Here is a 15,962-nt window from a genome sequence, read left to right on the forward strand (position 1 = left end):
ACCTGAACCTCAAAACCTCCCGGGCATGCAGGTACGAAAATGAGATCTGTAGGAATTTGCCCCTGAGCTGGACACGGGGCTTACTCATGCGGCACTCAGGCAAAACACCCGGTAGGTCTGGCACCTGCCCTAGCTGTCTTGCAAGTACTCAATGTCTGACTTGCCCGTTGCCCTGGGTTGCACTGCCAAGATGACTCTGAACGTTGTGGCCCACCGGGAGGCAATGTTCAGCTCCTCACTTGTCAGAGATGCGTTGACTTGATGCACCTCGTCGCTGCGCCGCACATCTTCCGACCCAAGGGTGATTTTAGCCGTCCTTGCCTCGGTGTCACCAGATCAGTCGACTTGGCTCATGCACGATGACCCTTGCCTGCACGAGCTGGTCATCACATGCTGCTCGTCTGGCCACCATGAGAAGGCCCCCCCCAGGTCGTCTTGCTGGAGTTGGAGTCGTGGTTGAAAGAGCTGTCCATGCTGGTGTCGATGGCGCACCCTTACTTACTGACTGACTCCGTGCCTGCCTGCCTTCGGACTCGGGGCTCGCCAGGACATCAGGAGCACATGTCAACAGGATGATCAGCCGAGATCCTCCCAGAACAGCAACGGCCACGAGATGTACCATGGTAGCAGTCGGACCCATGGCATGTACCATGGTAGCAGTCGTACCCATGGCATGTACTGTGGTCCCATTTGCCGGTGTCCGAGGCACTGCGATAGGCCGTCCAGGCCACGGGGATGAAATCCGCGTCTTCCGTGACCGGCGGTCTGGAAAGGGTGTGCTTCAACAGTAGGCGACCAGGGTGATCACAAAGGATTGCACCCAGTACATGTATCTGCCAGTCCGACAGCAGAACCGAGTGGGCGGGTCCGGATCCTTGCCGTATACGGTACAGCCTGGCAGGCAAGACAGACCAGGAAAGGCTGGCAAGACTGGCCAGAACAGCCAGACTGGCAGACTGCAGCTCAGCAGGGGCTGATGACTCTCGCAGGTCCAGTGCCAGTCATGCAGTCGTAGTCATCCCCATGATTCATTTCCTGCAGGCACATCTGTGGGTATGAGGGTTTCTGGGCGGAGAGACGGTCTCCAGGGCATCGCAAGGGCCATCGCCGGGGTCTGGAGATGAGGTGGTTGTCTGCCTCCGTTGTGATCGGCGGGAGGAGCGCGGGTACATTGACCAGAATCCCGGGCCGCCCCGGCCCACATTAAGTAGTGCGGCACACACTGACACGACGGGACACGACGGGCCATGTGAACGCCATGTGGGGGCTGATGTGGTGGGAGCCCGTCCTGCCAGTGTGGGGGCGTTCCCGGCTCGGCTGCTGACTGGCTTGTGGCGTTGTAGTGAGGTGGAGTTTGAGTTGCAACGAAGGCAGGGGTCGTGTGTGAGTCCATTGGCGCGGCTCCGCTGATTGGCCAATACTCCTTGGAGTCTTCTGAGGTTACGCGATATGTACCGCCTACTGTCCACCACATACTGCAGGCTGGCAGTTTTGGGAGTCAAGTCCGAACCTCTCGAGCGACTCCGTTATCATACATCTTGCCCTGGGCTCTGCATCAGCGCGGCTGATCTCTTTCCCTTCCAAGCTGGGCATCAGATGATCGAGTCGACCGTCTCTGGTACCGCATCCGTCTCAAATGCCTCACTCGCCCCGCAGAAAAGGGCATTGTACCATCGAAAAATGTCCACTGGATAATGTTCTCAAGGCCAAGGGGTGGAGTCATGTCGTCCGGATCCCGGTGATAGTTGACACAGACGACTCCGGCCCAGTCCCTGCCGAGCACCACATCGCGTGCGGTACACTCAAGGTGTTCTCTTCCCTGGTGGTCCGTCAGTTGCCAGACGAGGGTCAACGGCCCAGGCTGTCCAGGAGGCTGGTGATCAGTGTGTCCAGTAGACAAGGAAATTCCAACGAGGCAAGGAGATTCAGGGGGGCCAGATCTGAACCAGAACGCCACCACCCTCGCTCGGAAGACAATGATTCCACAACCCATATAGATCTCAAATTGCATGCGTTCCTCTGCCGTGTTTGTCTAGTCTAGTACAGATCTACTGCACCCTCTCCTTGAATCGACATCTGACGCCTCTAATTCCCTGTCCCAACCAGCCGCCATGCCCAAGCAAGAAGTGTTTCACCTCCACCCATACGGCTGGGAGAACGACCCGGAGGAGGAGAGATTCAAGGTCACCACCCTTGACTACCTCACTGCCTGCACGTACAACAACTACGCTCTCTTCTTCAAGCTCGAGGATGCAGACAAGCCCCGGGCTGTCGAGGTCCTGAAGGGTGGCTTGGAGCGGACAATCGCCCAGGCCCGGCACTACGCCGGTATCATCGAGAAGGACCCTGATTATGGCCACTCATTCGTCAAGAAGAGGGACAGCACTGTCCGTCTCTTCGTGCAGTATCTGGATGATCCCAAGGATGGATATCCCACCTTCCAAGACTTCGAGAAGTCCAACTTCTCTGCTGTCTCCATGGGTAACCTGAAGCTGTGGAGTGTTGATCCCATGACCTACGGCGAGAAGCCAGAGGCTCATCCCGACAACAGGCCAGTTGCCTCGGCTTTCAAGGCAAACTTCATCCGAGGTGGTCTGGTTCTTCACATCCATCATCACCACTACTCAAATGATGTGATGGGATGGGCTGGCTTCGTGCACCAGCTGGCCGAGAACTGCCACGCCGTTGCTAACAAGTCCTCCTTCCCCCAATGGGACCAGAAGAACCTGGACCTGTCGTGGTTCTGCAAGCCAGACCCCCCAGAGGCATCCAAGGTCGACGGCCCTCCGCCACAGAGCCGCCACCCGGCCCACACCACCGGCCAGTCGCTCCTCTTCCACCTGCCAAAGAGCAAGGCCGCCGAGCTGAAGAAGCTGGCCACCCCGGAGGACGGCACCTGGATCTCGACCTACGATGCCTTCTCCGCCTTCATGTGGCGCACCCTGAGCCGCGTGCGCGCCCCGGTCTTCAACACCGACCTGTCCTCCAAGCTGTTCTGGGCCGAGGCCGTCGACATGCGGCGGCGCATGGAGGTGCCCGCGCGCATCCAGCACAACGTCATGTTCGCGGCCCTGTCGCCCACCGCGCCCGTCGAGCAGCCCACCGCCGGCGAGGTCATCTCCGAGTGGCCGCTGTGGAAGGTGGCGCGCTACGTGCGCCAGCTGACCAACAGCGTCACCGCCGACAGCCTCTCCCAGACGCTCGACATGGTCGCCACCGTCCGCGACAAGACGAGCCTCAACATCCAGATCGACGCGAACCCCCCGCTGTCCATCCTCCAGACGGACCACCGCGACGCCAGGATCACCGAGACCAACTGGGGCTTCGCCCGGCCCACGACCTACCGGCACGTCATCGACAACGTCGGCGTCGGCGTCATCGTCATCTACCCGCCCCGCGACCCCTCGCCCGTGTCCGACGAGGGTCCCGAGTTCGCCATCTTCTACGAGAAGAGGCTGGCCCAGACCCTCATCAACGACCCGGAGTGGAGCAAGTACTTTGAGTACCGCGGTGTTGACGCCGAGGACGCCTCGGCCGTCGTCGCCGAGGAAGTCAAGCCCGTTCCTGTCGCGGTGTAGTTGCATGTCTTACTTGCGACGTCCCAAAGGAGAAATACATAAAATAAAGAAATTAGCTCCATCAGTCTTGTCAAGGGCTTACATGATCAATCTGCGCATATCGTATTTCAGTGCTGTATCCTGTTCCTATGGACTCATCCTTCATGCTGAGCGTCGTCGTATCCTCTTCCACAACGCTGCTCACCAAGAGTCAGGAAAGTTCGCAGACATTCAAGTTGTTGTGCTGCTCCCAAGGGCCCATTGTGCGTTTCAAAACCACGCCAACAAAACTAAACGCGCAAACTTAGTTGTTTTCGATCCAGTACAGCCTCTGCATCCACAGGTCTGCAAGGAACCAGTCGTCGCCCTGGCGCTTCCATGTCTCGTGGTAATGGCCCCCACCCGTTCCATGATTCTTGGGGTTCGTTCCCTTCGGGCCGACGTGATAGATGACAGTGAAAACTGCCTTGACCTCGTCAGGACCGGTCTGCTCAAGCTCGCCTGGCCCGACTGAGTGCATCTAGGATGAGTTAGCAATTCGCTCTACATTGAGAGGATAAAGATTCCTGGAAGAGATTGTAGGGGCTTATGATTCATGCTTCTGCTCGTGGGAGCAAGGCATTCTCGAGACCGCCCATATAGAGAGAGGCAACCGAAACCGAATACACTTACAACCTGGACGTTCTCGAATGCCTTTGTGAAGGCAGCGCAGAAGGTCTCACGGTTTTCCCAAGAATACACGATGCCGTTCTCATTGAGTATCTCGCTGTCTCGGCCGGCGAACTTGAAGGTCGCGCTGGGGAGTGCGATCTTGTCAAAGAGATGGAATTGGTTGAGGTCAGCGAAGCGACAGTACTGCGTCTTCTTGCGACGGATGATCTCCGCGACTTCAGGTGAGATCGCCATGTTCGAGGAGGCAGCGTATATATGTGCTCAACGTTGATTTCAAAGAGGACTATGAACGCAGACGCGGGGCAGCAGCTAGAAAACAGCAGGCCAGAAGGCTAGGTTCCTAGTAGATGTGCTCTCCTCCGCGAATTTATCCTGGAGTCATCCAGGATATTTATATTCGTATATGTATGCTTTGCCAAGGGGTGGGCTCAATGTCTCCGGAACTTTTGCCAAGGGGTGGGATCGATGTCTGACTGGACTTTGTGAGCCATCCACTCCATCCGTGTGGATCATTCTGCAAAGAAGCCCATATCGACTGCAGTTGATGGGTCGATTGTTGCCCTGGCCGAGGAGGAGCGGGCACCAACAGTCGCCGTTCTGCATCAACCAAGTATCTGGCCAGTCCGACCAGTGGCTCGGTGGACAAGATTGGGGTGCATTGGACTTCCGAGCTGCATTGCATATTCGCACTTTGTTCAAACTAACCAACCAACGGTCAGATCGTGTTTTGGAAAGGAGGGAAGGTCTGGTGTCACTTGAACGCCATCAACTTCCAAGGTTGCATCTGGAGTCGCAGTTGGCCAGCCGGTGAACGAGAAGGCAGGGCGTAATATGAACCTGGGGGGGGTAGATCGGTCAAAGTCGATAAACTCCTAACCCTCACTTTCCATTAGCTTGCTCGGCTGGTGTCATCGGTGGTGGGCTGACAGGGGCTAAGGAGGGACCACTCAAAGCTCGGCCAGAAAAGTGGCAGCGGTCGCGTCTTCTGAATCGCGTGCACTGTTCATTTGCATCATCGTCGCCCATACCAGACAACCTTCGTCCTGAACATTTCAAGGGCTGCCCGAGCTTACAGCCATATTCAAGCCAACGTCGCCCACGATTCTCGACACAGCCGTCTTCTGTGATGACAAATTCTGGTGGCATCTTGATCTTGCTACCCGCCGCCCCTCGTCAGCCATAAGCGCGTCTGTTTTCGCCTGCACCTCTGCCACGAGCAGCGTTTTGCCCACAATGAGCTCAAGAAAGCGGTCTCTGCGCGAGGCCAACATCGCACCTGCACAACAAAGCCAGGAGGAGTCTTTGGTCCACAAGCTCAGGAACTCGTTCTACTTCGCAAATCTCTACCAATGGATCTGCATATTCGGAAAGGTGGTCAAGATCGACGACAATCTCGACATCGAGGTGCGCGCCTTTGGCTCCCAGATGCTATGCCACCCCGCATAATCCGATGCTGATGACCAGAACATCATAGGACCTCGAGACAGAGTGTCTTAAGCATGGATCGATGGCCTTGCAAGACATTGGTCTGTCCATGCTGAAGCACCTCTCGTCGCACCGCGGATTGACGTACGTCCCCTAATCGCACCGACCCCCTAGCCTGCGCTAACCTCAGTCAGACACGAGCTCTTCGACGAATACACTCGACGACAATTCGTTGCCAAAATGCCAAACAAGAAGAATCCTTTCGGAGACGGAGAGGTCACGCAGAAATTTGCAGATTTTGATCTATTCAAGAAAGTCCGTCCCACCCCCACTACTCTTCGGTCCTTCGTCGCCATCTGACTCGATCGAATGAATGCAGCTTCGCACGCTATGGCAAATGACACAACTCATCATGATGAAACCCGAGAATATTCGACCAAACATGGACGAGCAACGAGTCGATGATCAGACGGGCTGGGTTTGTCCTCTTCTGGTGTCAGCGATTCTGGTTGCGCCAGGGCTGACGTGATCACAGAGAATCGAGCCGTACGGATGGGACCGCAAAGACCGCGAGTACTACGTATTAGACGACAACCGAATGTACCGCCTCACGGCCGCAGCTCCTCCCGCAGCTCCTCCGAAGAAAAACTCTCAGAAGGCCAGGGCAGCAGCGCGATCTGCCAAGCGCAGGCGTCTTGCGGCGTCTGCAGACGGCACAAGCAACAACGGCGATGAGGACACGGCCAGCGTGTCAGAAATAAACGACCAAACCGACCATGCTGACGAAGATCCCCTCGGTGGGGCTACGTGGGAATGCGTCGCCATCACCCTGGACGAAGTCCGCAGTTGTATCGAGCCGTTCAAAAAGACCAAGGACGCCAACGAGAAGATCCTGCGGGAGCAGATTGAAGGCCACCTCGTGCCCATACTGGAGAAGCAAGAAGAGTCTCGGAAGCGCAAGATGGTACAACGCGAGAAGGAGCTTCTGAGTCTGCAGAAGATGGCCCATGCCAAGAGATCAAGTCGCCTCGCTGGCAAAGCCGAGCAGCGCAGACACGAAGAGATTGAGCGCGAAGAACGCGAGAAACGACAGGCGGAGGAAGTAGCCGCTCGCAAGGCTGAGGAGGAGAGAGTAAAGATGGAGAAGGAACGTGGAAATCGGCTGATGTCCAGAGAGCAGCGTGTCCGTGATCGCGAGGCCCGTCGCATCCAGCATGAGGAGGAGTTGGCTCAGCTTTCAGAGGGAAGCAAGGGTCCTGAAGCTGGACGCCTGTCCGAGCGTCGCCTGAAGGCAGAAATCGAGAAGAACAAGCAAGCACTGAAGGAGTTGGATGATGAAGAAGAAGAGTGGACCTTTGACTGCGTCTGCGGCCTGTATGGACAAGTCGATGATGGAGAGCACTCCGTTGCCTGCGAGAGATGCAATGTCTGGCTGCATAGCAAGTGTCTCGGCATTGATGAGGACGAGGCCGAGCGAGACGATTTCCACTTCATTTGCAGCCACTGCCAACAGACCGAGCGAGAGAGGAAGGAGAAGCAGCAGCAGCAGAAGCACCCGCAAAAGATCAAGGTCAAGACCAAAGAGCCTGCCTCGACTGCGTCGACACCAGGCCCAGGCGTCGCCAAACCCATATCTACGACACCGATCCCGCTGCCACAAATACCGGGCATGAACCCGAACATTCACATCGACATCAAGTCGAAGCAGTCTCCGCATACCGGTGGCCCCCAGCTGAACGGGGTGTCTTTGCCATCCGCCAGCGCTTCCACGATCGCGAAGCCTCCAGAGCCCTCCCCGCAGAAGCACTCTTCCCCTCCGGTCGACAGCGCTACTGCCACACAGACATCCTCGACCGTGGCTCCTCAGCCGCCGTGGGCATTCCCTGCACGAAAGTTGTCGCTCAACGGTGTGGCGCACAACCCATTTTCCTCGCCACATCCAAGCCTACTGCCTCCAGACCAGTCGCCCAACAAGTCTCGTGCTTATGGCAACATATACAACTCATCCAGCCCCGCCGCGCAGAAGGAGCTAGAGACGGACCCATCACTTGGTGGTCGCCCCGTCCTACATCCGACCGCAAACGGTGCCGCCCCTAGTTCCGGGACGCCTTCGAAGGAGACAAAGGAGCCCTCAACTGTCTCCCCACAAAAGCCGTCACAGACTCCACTGAGCTCCGCGAGCAACTCAAAAGGCCTAGACCAGCTGATGTCCTCCCCATCGTCAATGACAACGCCACGGCTGAGCCCTGCTCGCCTGGAGGACAGTGATCCCCTACCGCCATCCCGCGGTGGCCTGTCTCCTACAAAGAACTCGCCATCCTTGTCGGCCGTCAAGTCCAGCCCTGCAAATGCCCGGCTGCCACCCGTTGAAGCGCTGTCACCTTCGCCTCACCAGGTTGACCTGACGCCTCCTGTCAAGCATGACGGCGAGCCTGTTCGTCCCGTGTCACAACATGACACGGAGACTTAGTGATTTTCCGTGGCTTTTGCGTGCCACACACTAGTTTTCAAGCTCTGCCGTGCAGTCACCCAAGAAAAGAAATAGAATTAGCATGCAAAACATCAGCTGGGTGGACACAGCGGCAAAAATGATGAGGCTCCCGGTCTATCCTGTACCCTCAAGACGATTACGGGTAGCAATTGATTTGATGGGTGGCTGGCTCCTGGCGCGTCGAGAAACTGCGGCGGCGCTCCTGAAAGGGCCCCGGTTGCTGACTCCCAGCGCGGAACAGGAGCATATCGGAGGCGAGATTTGTGACAAGTCATGACGGATTCAGGAAAGATACCAGTATAGAGGTCATGAACACATCGCAAGCTTAGACTTTAGACGGTAGTGCAGCATCTAATGAGCAAATGATACAATCATGATGTGAGGCAGCCCGCGATGCCAAGTTTAGCAATATCAGCTCGCCACAAGTGGAAATCACAGATGTACACCTGTCATGAGGATTTTCGGTGATCCTGAGGTTCGCTCCAAAGCGCTTCGATCGTCCCATGTCTACAGGTTGTGCCTGTCACGGATCGAACTGTTGAAGCTAGCTCCTGGGAGATGGTACCCTCGAGTCCCATAGGCGCAACAACAACGACAACTAGGCACGCGTATGAGCGTCTCTCATCGTGTAAGCTTCACGGCCATTTGGAATCTCATGCCAAGGCCCCGGCCTCCAAGCTCGGTCGTAGCTCGGCCGTGGCCCAGCCTGTCAGTCACTCAATTTGTGTGTGTCTATCCCCAAGCCACAATCGAGCAGGCCCCCGGGATCTGGACGGATCTCTCTAGGTGGTCGATGGGGACTATACGAAAGCTAGCCCGGCCGTGCCAAGACATGTCTCCTCGATCTCAGTTTTGACCTCACTTGTCCCCTCCACACCATGCTTATAAATCGAACTTCATGATATCAAGAGTTTCCGGCTCATGAGTTCCCGGGCGTGGTGCCTCTTTGCGTAAGCCGGCTCTTGCCCCCCCCCCCCCAACAAAAACGTTCTGGATTGGCGAGGGCAGACAGTGAACGAATAGCGGAAAGGCACGTGGGGGAAACCTACTCGTCACCCCGTGCGACATGTCCCTCTCATTTTACATGTAATAACCAGACAGACAAAAAGGTGACAGGTAGAACTTCTCGCTGCCAAGTGACAGCTCTCACCGACATCTGTCGGGCTTCTTCTGCTGTCACCGACTGCTATATTCTCAAGAGAGGGCGGCTCCACCACAGCCAGCACCACCGATTTTGGCATCTCATGAGAGCCATGTCCTTGTCATCGACCACCGATCATGAAGTAAAAGATGGCAATCTGCAAATGAGATAAGATAGCTTGGATAGCTTGGGGCCGCCTGGCCCCAAAGGCTCCCGCCCATCTTCCCGCCCAGGGTTCCCATGTGATGAGATGATCAGATGAACCGTGTTCTTTTGTAGCGCCGCGACCTACTCTGCACATCTCGGGCCACCGGGAAGGTAGCTCATCTCAAATCTTATTTCGGGCTGACGTTTGCGAGCGGCCTGGATCGTGTGATTACTAACTTAGGGATTTAGGTACGAAATACATGCTCCATATGGCATCGCACGACATCGCAAATAGTCTAAACAGGGACAGACTGACTCGGTGGGCGGCCGGATCCACGATGCTAGCTGGGCACGACAAGACTATAGTAAGTAACAAGGTCACGGCCCCGAGGCTGTCAGCGACGCAAATGGGCTGGGGGCTGGGGAAGAGAGAGGGCTCCACTCCGTGAGAGCGTGAGTGCTTGGGCCCGTGAGTTAGGCAGGTTAGGTCAGCCCAACTCACCGAGAGAGACCATTCCAGACCCACACGGGATGTGACTCGTCAGAGAGCCTATTCTAGCTGTGGATACATGCCCGCGCGGTACGAACCGTTGGTCAGAGCGTATGCAGGAGTAGGCTGGCGACTGAGCTGAGACACCTGGGACGCGGACATGTGCGGCGAACGCCTGGGGGAGAGACACAGGCACGGCGGGCAGGGACCGGCTTGAAGGTAAGAGGAGAGACATCTCTAGCCCACGTTTCGTTGGTTCGACCGCGGTGGTGATGATGATGCGTTTGTGATGGGTTGGGTGCCCGGGGGTTGGTCTCGAGGTGTGTGTGGAACCACATCGGGGTTAATGGGGTTGGTTGTGAGACAACAAGACAGCTAAACAAGCGGTTGATGCGGCTATGTCCTGTCTAGCCGACCGGGGAAGACGGTACGTACACGGGGAGCAGCCAGAGATGAAGGAACATGTTGATGCGGCGAAGTCGAAAAGTGATCATAGATTTCTTTGGGAGCAGAGATAGCCCCAGAGCCATCTCACGCTCCATCTCGACAATCTTTGATCGTCTTCTCGTTAGGGGCCTTTGATGTTAGCTAGCGACGGTGGTGATGGAGAAAGTTGTACGAGAGCCTTTGATGCTCGCTCGCTTGACACGATCGACGTTGTTCTGTGACCCAGAGCGCATCCTTTCAAGGCCTCTTTATCCTGAGATGAAAGCAAAGCACGCATGTATAAAGATCAGGGGCAAGCAACTGTGAAGTCCGTCTGGGGCATCGCGAGAAACGTAGAACCACCCATCACACCGGCAGTTCTGCAACTTGCAGCAGCCGCAGCCGCAGCAGCGATGCATTCCAAGCACAGCCAGAGGAGAGCGGCACTTGCACATCGCCTGCAGGGACCTGGACCATCCGCTCTCCTGCCTAATCCAAGATTGGATTGAAGCAGAGATGGCGATGGATTCAGCCAGCGCCATGATGGGCCACTTACCTCGCCTGACCTGCCCTACTGTCCGCATCGGCGCCTCCCGTCCGAGTGCGAGCACTCTTCCAGCCTGCCCGAGCATGATGAATCAGTCAAGTCAGTCAGTCAGTCAGTCAATTTCCTCCCACTTCCCTCCCGGCCACTAGACTCCTGCTCTTCCTCCGTCCTGTGCGACTGCTGTTCAAACAGACTGGCGCTAATGCAGACACCCGTTAAGGCGTGCAGGGATCCAGCTGTTTGGTCCAGCCCAACAGTGGCCGTCTGCAGGTCCAAGCCGCAGCTCGCAGCAGAGCGAACACCGCCCTATGGGGGACGCATGAGCGAAACAGCTTCCCAAAATCACCATAGCACAGCAGCCCGTGCGGCCTAGCCTGACACTTGACAGCCTTGTGCCGTCCGTCTCTCCCAAGCGGCAGAGAGATGGAGCTGCCAAGGGGACGATAAGGCGGATGTCGCGTCGGAACAGGTGGATCGAATGGGTAGGAAAGCGACGGCGCACTCCCGGACCGCATTTAGGAGTACCAGACCGTTGCAATTAGCTCACATCCCCCCTGATCTCAAAGGAATGCGGGAGAGGCTCGCGTGCGGGGCCAATCACAGGCCCAGGACGTTTCCGGCAACCAACCAAGTGCCACGGTTAGCTCATTCCAACGGACGACACTGAGCAAGAGGCAAGTTGCGAGTGTCTCAGGTACCATCTGCAGCCAGGCACGCTGTTCAGGTACCGCATGCCTGGCTCTCTTATTCTTCAGCGGGGAGACAGCGGGCTTGTTGTTGGTCCTGCCGCGAGTTGAGCCTGACCTGGAATGGAAAGATGGCAATGGCAATGACCTTGCTCAGGTGGTTACACCCGCGCTCCAAGGACCAACTCGAGTCTTGCCCACCCCCCCCCTGGCCCCCCTAATGCCCCTATCACCTGGTCTAGGTCGACGGGGAATCGGATCAGTTGATCCAATAACCGACGCTTGCCTCGGGGGGGTCTCACGGCTGGGCGCGCGAACAGGTGGAGCGAGCAGCAGCACTGTCCATGCCACTGCCCATGTCCGCGCCCAAGCACATGCTCATGTCCATGCCCGAAGTTGCGACCCAAGTACAAACTGGGAACCCAGTGGCCGTGTGTTGTTTGCAGGAGGTCCAACATCCTCCCGTCCAGTCCAGTTGGGCCATCCAGGTGCGATTTGCCCAGCTGGCTCCGGCCGACGAGGGAAGTGGCACGGCTGGTGGGAGGGTGCCCCGGCCTGAAGTGCTGGGTGGGAAAGCCCTCTCTGCCAATTGCATCGTGACAGGACGGAATCCCGACCGCGCAGGTGAGCTCCAGAAATTGTGTTTCCCCAGCTGTCAGCCCGCAGACGGTCAAAAGTACAAAGTCTGCCGCTGGAGGCTGTCGGGCCCAGCTCTTTTGGCGTGGGTGTGCGCGCCCTGGGTGCCCGTTAGCAGGATGCGTCCGTGGGCAAAGAGCTAGAGCCCGGCCGAATGCGGTAATCGGCATCACCGCTACCAGCACATGGCCTGCCAAACGTCCCGCCCACCGGAGGCGATTCAAACCGTGTGAATATACATACACAGGTGCCCTCTATCTTGTCATGTCCCTCCTTCCCAATTAGAAAATTCCTTTCTTCCAAAGGATTGCCCCTGACAACAAAGGCAACGCGGAGTGTCCTTTGCCTTTGCCTGACCACCCTGGCTGTGTCCCATGTCCGGATTCCGCAAAGGACGAACAAAGAACCAAAAATAACCTGCCAGCCTTGCGGGACATAGCCAAGGCAGCACTCGTCTACTAGGACAGGCGTGTAGGAGGGAGCATCTGCTGTCCTGGCAGAGCAAGTCTTGTTCTGCCAAACCCCCTCAGAAGAAAGGCGGTATACCCCTGCCACTCGGCTCGTTGCAACAGGTTCGTACCAAACATTTGAAGCCGCATGCTGCTGCTGCTGCTGCCGCCGCTGTCGCCGCTGCTTCTGCTGCCTCTGCTTCCCATGCTGCCAGTCATCAACGAGAGACAAACCAACTCCTGACCATTTCTCAGCCGCACATACGACACATAAGAAGATCCACTAGGATAGCGTAGCAAATACACCCTGCTGCAGCACTTGCCACGAATCTCAGGAATCAGACCAGTCAGTCAGTAGAGAGCTTCCAGAAGACCTGGCGTCTCGGACTGTTTAAGAAATTCGCCCCTTGCCATCAAGCCCTACCCAGCGCCCTGGGGTCTGAGCACTCTCTTCAGGGTCAGCCTGAACTTGGACCGAGCTTTCAACAGGTTTATCACCCAAGGCTCGCGTCGTCTCAATTCTTTCAGGGAGGTGAGAGGAGAGGGGGATCTGAAGGCAAGACTGCAAGCAAGCCACTGTCAACCAGCCCTTGAACACTGGTCTTGGTCCACCCCCCTTACCTTGCGGTATCCCAAATCCCCGGTCTCGCAGCCTGAGGTTCCCAGGCCTGCCAGGCCATCCGACCCCCCTTAAGAAGAGCTGGGCTCAGCCTCAGTCACTGCAGCTGCCGCCAATATGATCCAATCTGAGAAGTCACCCGACACGATGGGGACCACAATGCCCCTCTCCCCCAACTCGGTCGTGGACGGCCAGCTCCCACACGGATTCTGCGAGTTGGTACAGCACAACAACTCGGAGGAATTTCCACGCGAGCAGAATTCAGCAGAAGCCGCCAGCGTCCACAGCTCCTCTTACCCACCATCGAGGCTGTCCACTCCGGGGCAACAAGCGGGGATGAGTCCTCATCTTGACCAGCCCGCTGTGCATCAGTACCCTCCTCAAGGGACGTACAATCCACAGTTCTTCCAACCCGAGTATGGACATGACGGCAGTGCCTATCCGTCACTGCCCGAGGAGTCGGTAAGCTGAGACGGCAGGTGAGATGCACGGCGCAGTGATTAACAGGAGTCAGGTACAACCAGGATACACAACCCCGGCATCCTCTCCCTCGCAACGGTCAGACGTGATCAGCTTGCGCAATGGAACTGTCCCCAGATCATCCAGTATGCGGCCGCTCGCTTCCAAGAATCGCCCAGACAGGCCGCCGACCAAGAAGGCGCGCGCAAAAGCGGCCAGGAAGACACCCAAGATCACCACACCGCTTAGCGAGTCCACGAAACACTTGAGTGTGCCCATGATCGACATCGAGGCGTATGTGAATCGATCAGAGGCCGAGCGAAAGCTCGAAGTCGAAACCAGTAAAACTCCGGGCAAGATCAAGCGTCCCATGAATGCTTTCATGTTGTACCGAAAAGCATACCAGGGCCGGACCAAAGAGCACTGCACACAAAACAACCATCAGCTGGTGTCGCAGGTGTGCGGTGACAGCTGGCCACTGGAGCCCGAGCACATCCGGAATCAATTCACCGAATGGGCCAGGATCGAGCGCGAGAACCACGCAAAGACATGGCCGGAGTACAAGTTTGCCCCCAAAAAGCCAAAAGACCTGAAGAGAAAAGCCGAGGAAGAGGAGGGGGAGGACGAGCTGCCTCTCGAGGATTACGACCACGAAACGGGCCGAGTGATCAAGAGGCCGCGTTCGAACCGGAGCACGCCTGTGCCGGAGGCGGAACACATGTACGGGCCGCAAGTGGCGTACTACACGGCGTACTCGCCGCAGCAGTCTGCGATGATGATGCCGGGGCGTGGGCAGTTGCAAATGTCGTCGTATGAATGGAGCAACCCAAACAAGCCCATGCCAGCGCCATACAACCACATGAATATCCAGCAACAGTCGCATTATTTGGCGTCGCAGGCCATGCCAACCCGAAACCACCAACTGAGGAACTTTGGGGTGGAGGATGTCTCGTTCCATAAGACAGCTGCACCAGGAAATCCGTACCACTCACCACAGCAGAACCTAATAGATCAGTACAACTCGGCTTCGCAACCACAACAACCACTGGAGCAGCAGAAAGCTCAGCAAGAGCAGTTGTTCGGAACCACTCAGTACACCCAGTTCGAAACCCAATTCGATCAAGACCAATTCAGCATGCTGTATCAGAACGCAGGCGATGGCGGGTTCGACCAGAACAACCCGCTGCTCCTGCAACCGAACTCGATAGAAAGCTACATGGAGAGCCAAGGCGGCCAGGTGACGAGCGAGGGGTTTGGTATTGGCGCCACTGCTGCCAACTACGACGGACAGCTGGACGGACACTTGCGTGACTTGTTGACTTCGACGGGGGCCGATGACTGGCACATCCAACCAGTCTCAGAGGCGCAGTCTGACAGCCAGTTCGATGTGAACTGGTCGGCCCAGTTGGACCCTTCGCTGTCGGAGCCGTACAACGCACAGGACTGAGGGTGCATTACAGTGGACATATTTTGATTTTCGACCTGGATTGTAAATTCGCCCACAACATGCACATGCTATGCTGGTGGCTGTGTTGAATCGATCGGGGTGATGGATGGAGGCCATGCTTCCATATGTGCGCGCAAGGGAAGAGGGAGGTTTCAGTCGGGGCTTTGGGCAAGGCAGGGTGTTGGCGGCTTACATGCGTGCGAATTGATTTCTTGTCAACTTAAATGGGTCCAAGACTGAAATGAATGAACCTGACACCATGATACGTGATGCAACTGCAAAGACCCAATCGAACCGGATGACCTGGCTGTCGTCCTGGCTGAATGGCAGGTCGGCTTCGCGGAGTGACCATCATCGCAAGTGTAATGAGCGCGGACTCGAGGACCAAGACAATGCGATTGTTTTGTGAAAGCGGACAGGCCCTTGCAGTGGTACGTCAAATCATTGCTCCAAGTAGAATTAAGTGACGCCGAAAAACAAGGGCAGCGATGCACATCAGATGTCGCCAGTGGTGCAAGTCTGGATTGAGAATTAGTGAGTGAGAGGGCGAGTGGGAAGTGAGAGGAAAGGACGTCTGGGGAATATTGCTGGGCTGTGGTCTTCTGCTGTGCATGGAGGCGCTTGCTCTCTCAGACGCCGCGGACGAAGGTCGGCCACTTCCATCCCCGGTAATTGCATACTGACACAGCTGCAAGCGCAGGTGCTTGGCCCAAGCTCCTGCCACCAGCAAGCTTGCCTACCAAACTCAGGTACCCTGGACTGTTGCTGAT

At 56.7% G+C, this 15,962-nt stretch overlaps 4 protein-coding genes across 4 annotated transcripts; 3 read left to right on the forward strand and 1 right to left on the reverse strand.

Annotated features, from left to right (window-relative positions):
* Positions 1 to 2,111: 2,111 nt before the first annotated feature.
* INS49_008024 (uncharacterized protein) lies at positions 2,112 to 3,578 on the forward strand (the record flags this gene model as incomplete). Its single annotated transcript, XM_043168769.1, has 1 exon — positions 2,112 to 3,578. The coding sequence occupies one exon, from the start codon at positions 2,112 to 2,114 to the stop codon at positions 3,576 to 3,578; it is 1,467 nt and encodes a 488-aa protein (XP_043026449.1).
* Positions 3,579 to 3,861: 283 nt separating this feature from the next.
* On the reverse strand, positions 3,862 to 4,463 carry INS49_008025 (uncharacterized protein; the record flags this gene model as incomplete). Its single annotated transcript, XM_043168770.1, has 2 exons — positions 3,862 to 4,077; positions 4,230 to 4,463. 2 exons carry the CDS (start codon positions 4,461 to 4,463, stop codon positions 3,862 to 3,864), a joined length of 450 nt encoding a protein of 149 aa, XP_043026450.1.
* Positions 4,464 to 5,462: 999 nt separating this feature from the next.
* Positions 5,463 to 8,124, forward strand: INS49_008026 (uncharacterized protein; the record flags this gene model as incomplete). The annotated part of the gene is made up of 5 exons (XM_043168771.1): positions 5,463 to 5,633; positions 5,704 to 5,798; positions 5,849 to 5,969; positions 6,034 to 6,132; positions 6,190 to 8,124. 5 exons carry the CDS (start codon positions 5,463 to 5,465, stop codon positions 8,122 to 8,124), a joined length of 2,421 nt encoding a protein of 806 aa, XP_043026451.1.
* Positions 8,125 to 13,893: 5,769 nt separating this feature from the next.
* INS49_008027 (uncharacterized protein) lies at positions 13,894 to 15,192 on the forward strand (the record flags this gene model as incomplete). The annotated part of the gene is made up of 1 exon (XM_043168772.1): positions 13,894 to 15,192. One exon carries the CDS (start codon positions 13,894 to 13,896, stop codon positions 15,190 to 15,192), a length of 1,299 nt encoding a protein of 432 aa, XP_043026452.1.
* Positions 15,193 to 15,962: the final 770 nt, after the last annotated feature.

Source organism: Diaporthe citri, assembly GCF_014595645.1.
Source record: "Diaporthe citri strain NFHF-8-4 chromosome Unknown scaffold_3, whole genome shotgun sequence".
NCBI lineage: Eukaryota > Fungi > Ascomycota > Sordariomycetes > Diaporthales > Diaporthaceae > Diaporthe > Diaporthe citri.